The following is a 17,291-nucleotide window of genomic DNA, read 5'->3' as shown; positions in this document are numbered from 1 at the left end:
AAAAAAGTTTATATACAGATAACACTTTCCCTGCAAATAGTTTCAGTTTAACTAGTAGCATTAGCCCAAATTTGCTATTGCCCAAAACAAAGTGAGCATAAAACATTATCATACTGTCGATTTAACATTTCAAACTCAATCAAGAAGAGCACCTGAGCTAAATTAGGTCATTCTTCACTTAGTTTTGATTTAGTTTTTGAATAAAATCCAGTCTGTTTTGATTACAGTAAAGCCAATAACCAACCTGGAAACACACCTATGTCAGTGACAATTGATCTCATGTTTTAGATCCTTCTTCCAGAGTTATACTTTGGAAGAGTTGTGGTAGAAAACAAAAGTGTGCACCCGACTACCTATTTAAGCTTTTTTTTTTTTTTTTAAAGTGTGTGTGTGTATGCTTCCTGTCTTTTTTGTTTGTTTGTTTTTTAACCAGTAAGGTTTGTATTGTTTTATATTCTATATTCACTTTATATATTCATCATGAGAACTAATCATTACCTACACGTTTCATCAAGGTTGTTCTAGTAAAGAATGCATTTTGATTTCTGCTTTCACTTTTTACAATATTGGATTGTAACATAATCTGGAAAAAATAAACTAAACTGAAGTATTAGTTACTTAAAATGTGTTAACATTTAGGAGAGAACACATATTTAAGAGTCCTTCCTAATATATAACTTCTGAAGATTGTAAGGAAGAAGTAATGTCATTAGATTTCTTCCCTTTTTCTGATCTGTATAATAACGGATATACTATTACGTTTCCTTTACTTAAATTTCTTTCATTTTCACCTTCACAAAAAGCATATATATATTTAATTATATGATATTATATGTAAGCTGTATATTACAGAAAGGGTCAAGAAAAAGTAAAATAAAACAATACAAATCAACTCTAGGGCTGTAAAGACAAAGGAACAAAGGTCAAGCTTTAGGAAGGCTTAAAGACAACTGTAGCCCCTAGATCCCAGATTTAAGAGATCTCTTGCTTGTACTTTGATTTCAGAAATTAAGGGAAAAAAATAATATAGATAGGTATTTGGTTAAACTGTAGGGTTTAGATATTAGAGAGAAGTTATACTTGCTAAAAGGAAAATAATACATTTAATCTATTTAGTATCTTCATATTTTATTCCTAATATGAATACAACTCAGATGCCGCAGTTAATCCAGAAAACGTGTTAAAAGTTCAGCACCCCATCAGTCAAGAGCAGCAGAGCTTCCAAAACCAAAACATTACATTACTAGTTGGAGTTTAAAAATCAACTAGTTTTTGAGCCTCTTTTGCATAGCCTACAGCTTCTACATAGCCTACAATAGGCCACAAGCCTCTACCCATCTCCCCATGCTGATCACAGAACAGCTTTATCTAGAAAAGCTTTATCTAGAAAAATATTATATGCTGCATGGATGTTGAGTCATTTCTACTTCTCAGTCTGCTCTTAGAGTTTGATACCATATGGCCACAGTCATCATAAATGAGGTTTTAGGGAAGTCATCTGATGGCAGAATGGGATCAGCTTTGCTAGGCAGTGAAGTTGCTAATCAGAAGCACTGGTGGAAAATCTGAAATTGGTGATTCCATGAAAGGAATATGGATGCAGGTCTAGAGTGCTTATTAGGGCAGCTTGAAAATGCTGTAATTTCTCTTACGGGTGTAGACATTTAAAAAACATAACATTTATAATGATGCTTTTTCCTGGTTTTGGACTATTATTAAATCATTTCCAGCCCAGCAGAATGCAGTTCCCCCCCCCCCCCCCCCCCCCATCCCCCCAGTGCTTGAGATACATTTACTCTGCCATCTATCTTGGCTTGGACTTTCTAGCAATTGTTTTTGTGTCCCTAACCTTATATCTTGATTGTAAATATTCCTTTTCCTATTTTTTCTGTCCAAAGTTCATGTATCTCAAGTTTTTTTGAACACAGTACTACTTTGTTCAGTTTTTATGGCTTCCCATCTCAGCTTTTTCTTAGACACATGCAGGGTCTGAGGGGATCATTCAACATAACAAACTTTCATCATAGAAATATGTCCTTGTCAAATTTCTTGTACAGTAAATAGAGGAAGAAAGACTGCTCTGGGGAGTAATTAGGAGAAGGAGTTGAACACTGGGGTCTTGAGTTGCCCTTTGAAAGAGCTTTTCTCTCAGGAGTGTGAGATATTTTGACAGCGATGGAGTATGTGGGAAAAGGATCATGCAGTCATGTTTGTGTGACTGTGGACATTTGCATGGTGGGCAAAGGAAAGAATGAAGAGAATGTCAGTGGAAAGGGTGCAATTACCCTAATATCTCTTTCTAGGGAGAAAGATGTGTGGAGAACTGTGGTCATCTGAGAGGAAAGGTGGATGATATCCCTGCCCATCACAGGAGGGTTGGAACTAGAACATCTTTAAGGTCTCTTCCAATTCAAATCATTCTATGACTCTATGAAAAGCATGCAGAAAATGTTTTCCGGCCTTCCCATATCTTCCCTCTTCGGTGAATATAAAGGTAGCTTCAAACCGCACTTCAAAGTTAGCTTTCTGGAGTGATCACTTAAGATCATCTCTACTCCTAAGCATACAAAGGTAGTCTTTATTATTATTATATTATTATTATTAGTCTTAAATATTCTAAACTTTTCAGTAGCTTCTATGTGTGCTTAAAGATAACTTGTGAAAACTAGGAATTCTGACCTTGAAATTAAAAAAATAGCTCTTTATGAGTTCACTTCACTGTAAGGGGAACTAATTTCTTTCCTGTGTTAAGAAAAACAGTACATGCCTGCTGTCACCTTGGATTGTTTACATTGGTCTTTTTCCACATGTGAGGCCATGAGGATCAATTAACACTTAGTCACTGACAGTCAGCTGTCAGCTGACTATCAGCTGACAAATAGTCTCATCTCAGAGTAAGAGAACCACAATTTTCAAGAAGATAACCATGGATCTAGTGCTTAGTGGTATCTACTCTTCCAAAAAGACAGCAACAATAGATCACTATATAGCAAATGCTGAAAATCAATGACCATGAACATACATAAAAGCTAAAGATTGTTTTGTCTTAGTCATGCAGCTAATACTGTTATTATGTCCGAATCCATAGACTGACATTAGTACAGACTTCTGTTCATTGCCAATCCTTATAAGTTCAAATATATAAGTGATGGGACCTTACCCGTGCCTTCTGCTCCATCTCCATCATTAATCTTTCATGTTGTTCTGCTATTGCCAGTGTTGCAGAATGGACTTTCTGATATATCATTTCTCCTTCTCGTGTCTGGAAGGTGAACAGCCCTTCTCCTGTGTCACACATCCTGCAGTAAGCAGAACAGAAGGAAAAAAAAAGAGTAGTGTAATTTTTATCTAACTATTATAAAAAGTGCACACCTTGCAGTAGAAAATGCCAACTTTTATAGTTAATCTTTTGGATTCTGCCTATCTGCAGTTATTTTTACCATTGAAGAGAGACATATTGCAAGAAAAGTGCAGAACTTCATGAACACAACCTCTAAATTCAGTTTTAATCATTCTCTGAACAGTCAAAAAGAAGTTTTATTACAGAATAAAACTTGAAGTAATGGAGTCACTTGTTTATAGCATTATTTCAAATGTCTGCATGGCTACGTAGGAGCTAAATTTAATTATCTTAACCAATTGATAACAGAAGTACATAGTATAGCATGACTTTGAATAGCTGACATTTTAACATAACACTGGCCAATTAAAAATATTCTTTGGGTTGATCACTACAAAGAAGCTGTATGGAAAGGCATCATTACAAGGGTTAAAATATGTCTGCCTCAGTACATTTATGTGAGGCAATATCTAAAGTTCTCTTTATAATTACAAGAGACATTGTCTATTTGACAACAGAAACAGTAATTCTATTGCCTACGAAGATTAAATAAATAAAAAAATCCATAAAATTAACCTTCTTCTTTTGAAAGAGCAACTTCTATCACCCTTACTGTGATAGCCTTGTGGCATTATTCAGAGGAAAAAAAGTGGTATATAGTAAATGCAAGGAAAAAGAGGGCTGAGAAACACAGAAAAAATTAGTAGACCACACGTGGTAGACTACTGAGTGACGGTTACTTCAAGGATATTTACTGTGCTAAACAGCAGTGGAATCTGACATATTTAAATTAGTAGTTCCATGATGAGATTATCTATGTCTCATCTCTGTATTTTTATATATTTCTTTTTGAAATTTTAGAAACAGAACAATAAAAATCCTTTAGATTTGGTCTGATACTGCCTGTAAAGATTTTCAGAGTTATCTTTGACAGAAAATTGTTGACTTAAGTCACTGATGCATAACATCCTTCAACAACAGAAAGACTTAAATTTCCCTAAAATACCAGGGTTCTTTATTTTTTTTTTTGGTTCATTTAATATGTTATAGGACATCTGATGTTTTGAATATCCCAACACCTTCAGTATGGTCCCAGGATGTCCAAGGCATACAGAATTACTGTTACTAAGCATTTTAGAAAAATGTGTCCTGGTTGAACATTCAAACAAGTTTTAAATATCAATATATTTAAAGTTTGAATCCAGGATCTGAATGATTATTCAGAAATTAAATTGTACAAAATATTGTCCAATCAAACTAACATATAGATCTATATTATTTTATTTAGTCATTAAATGTCTCCTGCTATTTTATGTGCACACACACAATTACAAAACAGCTTTTTGAAAACTGAATCATTTTTTTCATGAGTTATCTTCTTATAAATACATCTTCTGAATTCTAAATAATTCTTATTCTGAAATTTTATTTTAAAACCTGTCTCTCTAATTCTTAACATTATTTCTTTACATGGCTATTGTGTTTTATAAAAATTATTGAGAATCCAGCATTTCCTTTTGATTTCAGGACTGACCACTTAAAATAAAACCTTATTAACACCTACAAAATCTTTGCTTGTACACTGGAGGAGGCATGCTTTTTTGGGCCTCCTGTAAAGAACTTATGCATGGCTGTGCTGGGGAGAATAGAAAGTATTGGAAGCAGAAACATAAAACAGAGCTGCTTCTGCAAAATGCCTGGTGAACATACTTAGTAATGACCATTTGAGATGTTGAAAATAAAGTCATAGTTTTAGGAATAGATGATTCACGATGTTACAAACATCCATACTTTTGAAATAAAAAGTCTCCACTCATCCCAAGGTGTAAGAAAAATATAAGCCATTTTGCAGACAGGTATTATTTGATCAGTAATAATGAGATGTGCCAGTTAATAGACAAATGGGAAAAAATACCCAAACTTTCACATTGAATTCCAGTGGAGATCAAGATCCCTGCTATAAACATTTAAGATACTTTATATCCTTAGCCACAATCCTCCAGAGAGCTTATGGTAGAAATAAAATGTCTCAAGAGTTTTGAGACATTATAGCAACAGTCTTTGAGATCCCTCAGGGCATCATATAGCTGGTACTCTGCTTTTGTGTAAAGAGATCTTAATAAAATTCAAACAGCATGGAATGGAATGTCTGGAAACAAAAAAAAAAAAAAAAAAAAAAAGACGAGGTTTCAGAAACTGAAGCAGAATATGATCTCTTTGTTGGTTTCAGAAGATGAAAAATCTTACAGGGATAAAAACAAGGAAGCAGGCAATGGAATGTGATTAAGATTCAGGAGTTAAGCTGCTTATTTTGACCGAGCAAAACCTAATCACCCCTGCTGCTGATTTGATCACATCCTGTATTGTCTGTGTGCCGCCAAGTTGGAGGCAGGCATGCAGACTGCTGCACCCCTGCGGCACTGCTTCCACCACCCAGGCTGGCACAGCGGGGACCAGCTTTCCAGTTGGAGCGGGTGACCGCAATGGACATGTCATGCCAACGTTGGAAAACTGTTGATGGCAGCCTCCCAGGATTATGGGTTTCCCTAGCTAACAGTGTATGATATACATGCAGAGGCTCAAAATTAGATGTGGAGAAGAATTATGGGCCTCATTTGTTCGAGTGCCAAATAGCCCTTTTATGTTAAACATGACTTAAAGGCATGTTCATTCATAAAGGAATGAAGCCAACAGCAAGCCTGAGCTCTATAAAAGCAAAAACTTTGAATGAAACTCCCTTTCTGCCATCTAAACTCATTTTTTGCAAGCAGCCTTCCAAAAAGGTGATTCCCTTTGCTATAGTGAAGTATTTCTGTCCATCTCCTCAATATTTTATTGTTTAATTGAGATGAAAAGTGGTTAGACCTTAGTTAGGTCACTGAGAGGAGAGGCATGTTTCAGGTTTAGTTACAGTCTTTCAAGGGAAGGTTGAAACTGAATTAAAAAAACTCCTGAATTAGAAGAATTTATGGAACTAGAAGAAGCATGATGGGGACAGGGAGAGGGGTAAGTGTACTTTATGAGTTTTCCTGAAAGGACAAGGGAAGTTTTACATACCTGGCCAAAGAGAATGAACAAACAGATAGGCTAAAACATACTTCTGGGCATGTCCTATTTATAGTCAAAACATAGTCAGCAGAGCAAAGACACTATATATATATATTATTTTATTTATTTTATTTTATTTTATTTTACTTTATTTATTTTATTTTATTTTATTTTATTTTATTTTATTTTATTTTATTTTATTTTATATTTTATTTATTTTATTTATTTTTTTCTGCAGCCTCTTTTAGGTGCCAGATAACTGTCCATTTCAAACTACAGTTTCAGCTTTAGCTTTGTTAACACATTGCTTGACTGAATGTGAAGTAACTGTGAGTAAATTAAAGACTTTTAGTTCAAAATACACACCACATGTGGTTGTACTTAATGCATATTTTTTTTGTTACAGTGAATTATATTTAAAATTCAATCAAATTATTGTTGCTTGAGAGCTGTCCTCAAAAACTTTTAAACTCTTTTTTCTAGAATCTTTTGAAATGAAAAATGACCTTCCCCAGAGCATAAACCAAAAATTTTCATCATATTTCTTTTTGTTTTTCTCCAAAATAGTTTTCTCTCCATTTTTTTCTTAATAAACAAAAATTATTTTATATCCAAGTAGTAATGTATAAATTTTATATTTCCTAAAGTCACATTAGAGAAAAGACAGAATGAAGGTGTGGAACTCTTCTTTTCCTGGTACTGCCACAGGTTTGCACTGCAGCTTTTCCAACTTGATATGACCTTCACTGCCAAAAAAATTCACTGGTTTTGTATACTTTAATTTTTTATGAGAGACTTAACAGTCTGTGAATGCTTGAAAACTGCCGATGTTAGCTTCTCTATTTCTGTGTTTTCCAACTTTAAAACAGGGATGTGATTAACCTATGCTTTAGGATATTTAAGGATTCAATGCATTAAAATGTATGAAGTGCTTTGACTGAAATAGAAAAGTGTATTTTTTTCCTCTATTGTTAAAGAATTATAATGGGCAGATAATGAAACAAGTAGATGCACAAGGTCTGAAAATCATCATAAAATTTTTAGTTCTTAAAATAAGAACTTTGCGGATTCATTGTGGACTCAGAGATCCACAATGAAAGTTCCTGGTTGTACTCAAGATAAGATTTATGTTCAGCCAAAAGAGATTTTCCCACCACTCTTGCCAGATGTTCTCAACATTTCCCAAATCCACATAATGGTTTCCCACTGCCTCTGCTCACTACAGAAGTTTGTCTATTAGAGCAAAATCAATACCATATAGTAACCTCACAGAATTCCCTCCAAAAAGGAAACTTTGTTGACTTGACCACCATATACAAATGGTACTTTTTCCCAAACAGAGGTTCATACTCTCATACCTGACAGCTTCATTTCACTATTTCAGTAAAATATAAAATGTATTTTCACAATAATGAAGGTTGTCTGAAATATGAGATGCCTAGGAACATTATTTGCTATAAGTCTTTGCTTTAAAACAAAAGAAACAAAGACAATTGTAACCAAAAAGAGTTTAGTTCTTCATATATCTATTTTTTAATGGTTTTGAGTGTTTTCTTTATACCCATATGCAGTTTAGCATTAAAGAAATGGGTGATTTGTAAGTTCATTACTCAGCAACGTATAGAACTACAGAAAAATAAAAAGGTAAATATCCTCAAATAGGCACCAAAAAAAAAAAATCATTAGAATTAACAACTACTTACTATCAATAACTCTTAATAGCTCTTAATAACTAATGCATAATAAATTAGTACCCTTATTTGGCATTTCTAGTTCTTTAAATAAAAATAGAATTTAATTTTTGAATGAGAGTAGATCATGATTGAGTATTGTCCAGAAATCTGAGTGCTAAAAGTCAGCAGTAAGCAGTACAAAAATGAATGCAATTACTGTAGTGTACTGCACACTCAACGTGTGAAAGATGATTTCCTTTAAAGAGCAAAGCTGTTCACTCAGATACTTCAAGGTGCAGTAAAGAAGTTAGCTAGTGCTTATTTCCTGTATGCAAAGAATGTGGTCAGATTTGATATAGGGAAGTAAACCTTCTCTGTCACAAGACGAGTAGTAAATAATAAATGGCCTTTCTTTAAAGCCTCGAAGATATGGATGTCCATTGGGAAAGAGCCATATGATATGCAATATTTAACTTTGAACCAAGGTACTTATTTCTTGTGTTACTACTACAGCTTTGATTTTCTAAAAAGTGGTTGAAAGTAGCAATTTTGCCTTCAGTTTAATTTGATTATCAGAGGAGATGCACATCCACTGTCTCCCTTGTGCATGTCTCACTTTTGTTCTTTCCTTGTTTGTTGTTATCTCAACTTGGACTAAGCCATTTTGACAGAAATCCTGTTTGTTCTTTTTGTGCAAGGACGTTACACACAGCGCACACAAAGCACAGACTTGCTAACCAGTAGAGCTCACAGAGAAATGAATACAAAGCTCCCCTGAGGATCCAAAAGCTTTGCTCTTTCCAACTTTCAATACATGCTAACTTGCTTCCTCCCAAAATTGCTATTTCCTGAGATAATAATAATAATAGCAAAAACTACAAATAAACACCTTCTGATGGGAGCATATTTAGATAAACAAACAAACAAAAAACCCAAACAAATAACAACTCAATTTATACCTTGGAATAGTTATCACGAATTCTAAAACAAACAATGTAGATTTTTATAAAGCTGTAAGGTGAACTTCTGTGTTGAAAGGATAGAAAACCAGGAAGAAGCAAGAAAATGTTGCTAAGAATCTGACTTAGAATAAAGCAATCAAAAACTGATACATTTTGTGGGTGAATCAGTAGGAAAACAGATAACTACAAAAATAGGATATGTATGGGATCCAGGAAGGGTCTATGAGTGAAGCAGAGAGAAGGCAATTAATGAGAGAAATGTGCAGAAAGTGTAATTAATTCAGATATAGACGTGGATAGAAAGCCCTATATGTGGGACAAGGTCAGTGAAAGTAGGGAAATGTCCTGTGAAATATCCACAAGAGGGAAATGGAAATCACCAACACAAAGCACAGCAGCAATATAAAGGGCAAAACACAGAACAAGCAGACACAGAATCTCAAAATCTGCTGAGCCTTGTCTGTTGCTCACATCCTATGTGACTAATGAGTTAGATTGCCTTGCTTTGCTGTCATCATTTCAGAGTTTCATTGGAGTGTCAAACAGGGATATCCTGACAATTTTATGATCTGAGAAGCAAATAGTGAAAATTATCTGATATATGAGGCATCTGGCTGTCCCCCTAGATTATAGTTATTTACTGACAAGTATATACAACAAGAAAAATTAATTATGTAAGATATCTACTAATTGCTTAGATAGACATTCCTTTATAAAATTTATTGTAATATTGTTGCACTTCAGCTGAGATGGGTAACTTTCCACTGTTCCTGCACATAGGTTATGATGTAGCACAGTGTTTAATCTTAAATTGTCTCTCTTTCATGTGGAATCTTCTTGAATTTGGCATAAGTCAATGCATGGAGTATTACCACATGATGAAGCTCAGTAACTTGATCATGCAGCTTAGATTTGTTCAAGGTCAGATCTTGTATTTCTTGAGTCATCTTCAGTGTTTTCAACTAAAAGAACTAAAGGCACAGCTTTCCTAATAAGTCCTTTTATGGCTTCATTCTGCAATTCTGAGAACATAAGGATGGAAAGGAGTGATGATATTCTCCAAGATAGCTGACATTCAATTACTCAGAGGAAAGCAGTCCTTCTCCATTATTTCCTAGAGGACTGTGATACTTTCCAAATGATAGTTACATAGCTTTTTAAGATATTATATGCAGTCATGGTTAAAAGAAAACAACAACAACAACAAAAAAAGCATGATGAGATTATTTCTTTTTCTGCCTAAACCAAGTGATGATTTCAGGGGAATAATATAATACATTTTTATTTTTTTTCAATCATGAAAACATGTTTTTCTTTGTTTTGTCAGATGGGAGAGATTTCTGTACAGTACTTGAGGTAATTATGCCTCCTGGGAAATTTTTCTTCTCATTGCTTGGGCTGCTTCTACAATTGCTGTGTCTGTGCTGTGTCTCTGTTTTAGCCCATTTAGACTAGTGGGGCATATATCTCATTGTTAAAGCTTCAGGGACACTATCCCATTCCTGTGTTCCTGCATGTCAGATGCTGTCCACTTTTTGCTTAACGGAAGCACAAAAAGAAAGCTATGCCTTTCTCTGGACTATACCAATGACTGAGTGATTGTCCACCACCACTGTAACTCTCTAATTCATTTCCAGCAATATTTTCTTGTCCATCGTAAGACACAGTTAAGAGACAGTGGCAATAATAATATTAATATTTCTTCTTCTTCTTATTGTTGTTGTTCTTATTATCGTTATTATTATTATTATTATTATTGTTGTTGTTGTTGTTGTTGTTATTATTTTCCTTCCCCAAGGCTTGGTTTTGATAATAAGCAGGACTTTTTTCAGACCATTTTTATTTAGGTAACTAACAAACTTCCTTGTGTATTCCCATTAAAATACTTTATTTATTTTAGTTACCATCGTGTATCAGAATAAATGTGAAATAATGCTTAAGAGTTAAATATAGTAATTCATTTCCAATGCTAGTTAAAGTACGAAAAGCAGAGAAGCAGATTTCATTGGAGTCGTGCATAAGAAGCAGAATGTTGAGATTGACATAAAATTATGAAATATATCCGTACTTAATGGTAAACATACCATACAGAGGCTACATTTTCTATTTCTTCAACGGTAGAAACTACACTTAGTTTCTCCTCTCTTAGAGGAGATTTCCCGGTCTAATAAGCCAAATCCCAAATATTTTAATATGACTATATCTATGAACTTTATTCCTTCCTGCGTAAATAATAGTTTCATAAAACATCAACAATTTGATGGAGAAGATTGAATGGTGCTGTTTATGCTTTAGCACCTCTAAGTAAAATATATAGCTTGAGCATGCAAACTGCTATCTTGTGTCAGTATTCAATTCACTTTGCACTTTTTAATCAGTGTAGGCAATTAATAAATATGTATATGCAGAACAACCCACTCTGTGGAGATTTTTGACCGCACCCTTCCCTTCCCTTCCCTTCCCTTCCCTTCCCTTCCCTTCCCTTCCCTTCCCTTCCCTTCCCTTCCCTTCCCTTCCCTTCCCTTCCCTTCCCTTCCCTTCCCTTCCCTTCCCTTCCCTTCCCTTCCCTTCCCTTCCCTTCCCTTCCCTTCCCTTCCCTTCCCTTCCCTTCCCTTCCCTTCCCTTCCCTTCCCTTCCCTTCCCTTCCCTTCCCTTCCCTTCCCTTCCCTTCCCTTCCCTTCCCTTCCCTTCCCTTCCCTTCCCTTCCCTTCCCAGGTCTTATATATATCATGCAAAAAGGAAATTGATCAAAAACAAAGGAAGGATAATAAAAACAATTGTTGACATGTTCTTAAATACACAAGACATTTGCATTTTTTTTACAGTTTAACAGAACGAACACGAAAATGTTCCTGAAAAATTAATTATCTGAGTTTGTAAAGCTCAGATCTTGTTGATAATGATGAAATGATATTTAACAGTGTCTTGGAAGATTATATGTCCTTAGCAGCTCTGAGAAAGATAAACCAAGAACTCTTATGTCACTATTATAATTTTAGTGCAGAAGCAGCAGTTACAGTTGGCTGTACTGCAAAGACACAACTGAAAACAGTGGTCTGAAAAAAATAAAGATGTTATGAAGATGAGAAACAGCTAAATGTTTTTGATTAAGCTATTTCACTCAGCATGGTTCAGCTATTATTTTTCATGTCACTTTTGAATGAAAGGGATATAGTCTCCAAGTCCTGGAACATGGGATCATATTCAAATACAGTTATTTGCTACAGGATGTTTGCCACCCTATTATTCTCTAGTGAAGGCAAGCACATCTCATAACAATATTACTCAATTCCTCTCACTGTCTTAAGTAGAAAAACAGGTGAAGCAGCATTAATCTACAGCAATAACACTGATTTTGCCAAATACATAAATGTTAGTGAGAAAACTCAAATAAGATCACCACTGTTTAAAGCAAATGAAAGCATACAGGAACCCTCTGGCAGTGCATCACTACTTGCTACAACAGAGGCAACAAAATTTAGCAGCTTAGGATCTTCGTTTTCTTCTTTTTCCCTTTCAGAGCCCTAAAGGCACCATTATGTTTGGGACTACTCCCAGTGAGGGTGGAAATCCTCTTAGCTTAGGCTTGCTAGTGTCCAAGTTGTTTCTTGATGAAATGAGGCACAACTCTGAACTTATTCAATCATCTGTCCAGAAACAGAGTTTTGTAAAGGAGGCATCTGCCAATTTACAGATGTTAGCAAAGTAGCAGCCATGGAACTAGTGTTAGTAGATAAAATTGTTTATTTCATTTTTGAGGAACTGCGGGTGCTCCAAAGCTATGATACTGGACACCATTGCACATATGCCAATGATATTTGGAGTAATTGATCATGGTCAACCTAAAAGTTCAACCAAAAAGAAGTAATAATAAAAAAAACACTTTGCATCTGCACTTACCAATAATATGATATTAAATATTAAATGTAGGACCATGTTCAAAACGATCTGTAAGATATTTTATCCTATAATGCCTCTACATATTAAATGCTACTGGAAACACTTTGTACCTAATATGATGCAGTCAGATATTGCATTTGTGTTGTTACTCTACTTTTTATGTTGACAGAAGCAGAGGACACAGGCATTTCCTGAAGTTCGATAAAAGTATAAGAATATGTTCCCTTAAGGAGGCCAGGGAAAAATTCTGGAGGGTTGAATGGTAATGAACTAATAAATTTAACATTTTTAGTGGTTGAGTAAATATTAAGACACTAGAGGTAAAAAATATTAATGAGCTAATATAAAGGCAGGTTCAGTACTACTGAACATGTGAAGAAAAGCAAATTATAGTTAATTATGATGTATATTCAAAACATCATCTTTTCCAGGTTATGGAAAATAAAGCTGAATTCTTCCACATCAAAAGTGGGACACACAAAGTGCAAAGGAGTAATGAAGGGAGAACACAGCAGTCTATGCTGTTTGCTTTGTGAGTTTTCACTACTACAAAAGTAAGACATTCCAAGTTTTTATTTTATTTTTTTTTTTTCTTTTCTTTTCTTCCCTCTTTTAAGTGCACCATCATTAATGGGTTTGGCCACTTTAAAGCATTTGTGGTCAGCCACTCTGAAACTTTCTGTACACTATGTTTTTATTGTGATGGGGTTATAACCACTGTTGTTTTCTTTCAATGTCACTCTCTGTCTGCAAAGTATGAGAGCTACTGCTTTGACTACTTTGATGAAAGAGGAATTTTCAGAAAGTCATATGCAAATATTATGGGCACACAGGGTTGTCCAGAGACACTCACCATGCTATGTATGTACACTAATGAGTAATTAACATATGCTAATAATATCCAAGGACTCACCAACACTAATCACAAAACTGACAGGTTGTTAGCTCTTGTTTGGGAGCAGCCTGCCACAGCAGCAACTCATGGGACAGAAAAAACACTGGGGACAAGACAGGATGGGGATTTGCTAAAAAAAAAAAAAAAAGCTCGATTAAGAACAGAAGACCACATCCCTAGTGCATACAGATACAAGCAGTCAAGTAAGTCCTTTGGTGGTAAACCGTATGTGTAATAATAACATTATATAGAAAAATAATTACATGAAAGGCATGGCCCCCACCACAAACATAAAACATTAATTGAACTTCCACCATTTTTTTGCTTGTGGTATGTAGAGAGGAAACATGACTTTCCTCCCACTTTCTTTACCTTTTCTTCTTTTACCTAAGCCAAGCAGAATTGAAACAGACATTTTTTCTCTTCTTCTCTCAATTGATAACAACAGCAATTCTATTATGGATCAAAAAAATCATACTGCATTTGCCTGGCATCTCTGACTCCAACTTTGACTGTGTATATAATATCCTTCTGTTGGTGCTTCCAGCAGGGGGAAAAATCTCAGCAAGAATTTCTCTTTAGCCTGACTGTTGAAATGTTCAGATAAGTAGCAACTTATACGAACTTGAGAACCCTCAAAACATTTCTGTAAAGTTTTGTTATGTAAAAGTAGACAGTCTTTTCAATTACAGGAGTAAGCGGGTAGGAAAAGGTACTAATATTTACTTCACACAAAAGGAGTGTAAAAACAAATAGATTAAAAAACGAGTGGCAGGTGGCCTGCAAAAGAAAATCAACACAAGGAAACATGGACCAAAATGATGCAGAAAAAGGAGAGGAAAAGCATATAAAAGGATGAAAAATAACTACACATTAGTAGTTGCCATTTATAATTCCATATGCCTAATATCCTAATATTCTGATATTCTAACGACTGGGTCACCACATATTTTCCAAGAAGTATCATATTTCTAAAACTTTGCTGGATGGAATGGCTATCCATTTTCTGAAGTTTTGATAAATGCTTATTCCTGACCCTGATTAATAGCAATCAGTTACACTGAGTAGGTTCTCTTAATTGAATATCTGCTATGAGTCCTGTGTGAAACTGCTTACACTGTACTAGAGAAAGAAATGCTTTGGGTGAGGATTTTGCTTAAAACAAAAGAGCGTAAGAATGGCAAATATTAGTGATTGCGTGTATGTGCCACTGTCTATTTGCAAATATTCCCTCAGACCAGTTTCTTGCATGGCAGGAGATGCTACTAATTGACAAGAAATGCTCCTTGACAAGTCCACCAGCAGAGAAGAAACACACAGACTTCAAAACAAATATGGGAGAGTAGAATCTAAAAGCATGAAATCCATTTTCTTTAATGCATAGGCTTTTCAAATCTATTTTTTTTAATTCGCAAGCTTTTCAAGCACAGCGTGCCTGCTCTCTTCCCATTGAATCTGGGGCATTGTTAGAAAGCAAAATGAAAAAAGCAATCTACCTTTGCTGTGAAAAACAAACAAATAAACCAACAAAAATAACAACAAAATAACAACAACAAAACAACAACAACAAAAACACTAACAAGCTACTTTTACACTGGAGCTTACTCATCTAGGTTCAATGTTTCATAATTTAAGCTCCTACTGTCCTGCACTGCTTTAGTAATATTTTTGTAAGAAATTTATAACAGCCATGGAACTGCTCTGAACACTAGACTGTATCAAGCCCTTCTGTCCATGATTCTGTATGCCAGGTTTAAAAAAATAAATTAAAAAACTCCATTAACTATAGACTTACTGATTTCATTAAACGTTTATATATAGCTATCCAAAAAGCAAACACTACAGGTGGAAGAATACGAAGGACACAATTCCGTTATGGTATTGTGGATACTTCTTATGCATTACTCGTTTTTTTCTTATGAAAGATGACCACACCTTCCCTATATATTTATGCATCATAGCTTGGGCATGTTTGTGGCTATTTCATGTATGCCATTAAAACCATTTTGAGTACCCCTGCCAAAAGTCTTTTGAAGTACTTCCCTATTTTCTCACTCTGGAACATTCATATTATAGGTACCCTTCATATCACAGACAGAATATTAGTCTCAAGACAAATGCTAATATACATTTCTATTTCTGTGTATTACTATTTCTGCTCTAATTGTCTTTCTGCTCTGATGGTCCTTTTTACCAGTTATTTGACACTACTTCCACATGCACTGAACACTTTTTTCTTGGCTGCCCTCCATTTCATCTGCACTTCTAAGGCTGAGAGCTAATCATGCTCATTTTTCTTTGTTTCTTTTTTTTTTTTTTCTTCTTCTCTCTCTCTCTCTCTTTTTTTTTTCTCTCTCTCTGAGAAAGAAATTGGTCCAATGGGGCTTAAAGAAGCATACCATAAAATGATACAGTACCTGTGACACGAACTATTTGAGACAGTCAGTTTGCCAATAACATGCATCTATTCGACTAACTTCTTGCTACTTTGTGCTCAGATCTTCCACACTTTCTGACTAGATGTTATTCCTGAAATGCTAAATGTATTCCAAAAGTTGTTACAGTGCTTCTTTAAAAAAATCAGGTACCTTGCTTTTACTCAGAAATCCCTTTCTTTTTCTGTCTTACCAGCCTAGTATTTCATCACCACATTCCTGTCTCCTCCTCTGCTTCCATGCACTTAGTCCTCCCACAAAACAGTTTTGCATCAATCTCTTTCATTTCTATTAGTCCCAGCAAGCTGGTCCACAGTGTATGCAAAACACCTTTAACACACTCATGCTATGGTTGTCTCCAGACCACTGTTGGTTTGAATCACTGCTGTCACTCTTCATTCTCTGGTGGCAGTGACAGTTCTCTTAGACAAGTCAACAGAAATATCATCCAATCAGTTTTCACTAAAAAAGATAAGGCACCCTTAATCATCATCTGAAAGAACTTCAGGGTTTTCCACTGTGTCATCATCTAAACTGTCCTTCAATACCATCACTAACGGTAAATGGTACTTATCAGAGGGTTTCAATTTTGTTTGTTTCTTTTTATATACTGTATACAAATAAATGCAGTTTTGCACTTTTATTTACTTAATGCCAACTTTTATGAATTTTGAGGCATGATATCATGCAATTAAGGAAAATAAAATCTCTTCTGTCATTCATCCCAAGATGCTGTTTTCAAAAATTTGTATCAAAGATCATTTAAAATATCATTTTAAAGGAGGGATATTTTCCAAGTTGGAAAGAAATGGATATATCATAGAACTATAGAGTAGCTTGGGTTGGAAGGGACCTTAAAGATCATCTAGTTCCAACTCCCCTGTCATGGATGCTATCCACTAGACCAGGTTGCCCAGGGCCTTGTTCAGCCTGGTCTTGAACACCTCCAGGGATGGGGCATCCACAGCTTCTCTTGGCAGCCTGTTCCAGTGCCTCACCACCCTCTGAGTGAAGAATTTCCTCCTAACATCTAATCCA

The 17,291-nt window shown here is 35.1% G+C and overlaps 1 protein-coding gene across 3 annotated transcripts in view; it reads right to left on the bottom strand.

Moving 5' to 3' along the window:
• The window catches only part of DOK6 (docking protein 6), a 251,284-nt gene that overhangs the window by 73,566 nt on the left and 160,427 nt on the right, over positions 1-17,291 (bottom strand). For all 3 annotated transcript variants that reach the window (XM_038174136.2, XM_072034808.1, XM_027451907.3), the window contains exon 6: positions 3,161-3,299. In XM_038174136.2, the coding sequence (XP_038030064.1) occupies positions 3,161-3,299 (139 nt within the window). The remainder of the gene's footprint in view (positions 1-3,160; positions 3,300-17,291) is intronic.

Source organism: Anas platyrhynchos, chromosome 2 (assembly GCF_047663525.1).
Source record: "Anas platyrhynchos isolate ZD024472 breed Pekin duck chromosome 2, IASCAAS_PekinDuck_T2T, whole genome shotgun sequence".
In the NCBI taxonomy this organism is placed as follows: Eukaryota; Metazoa; Chordata; class Aves; order Anseriformes; family Anatidae; genus Anas; species Anas platyrhynchos.
Note: the sequence above shows the minus strand (reverse complement) of the source record. Positions and strands in the feature narration are given on the sequence as shown.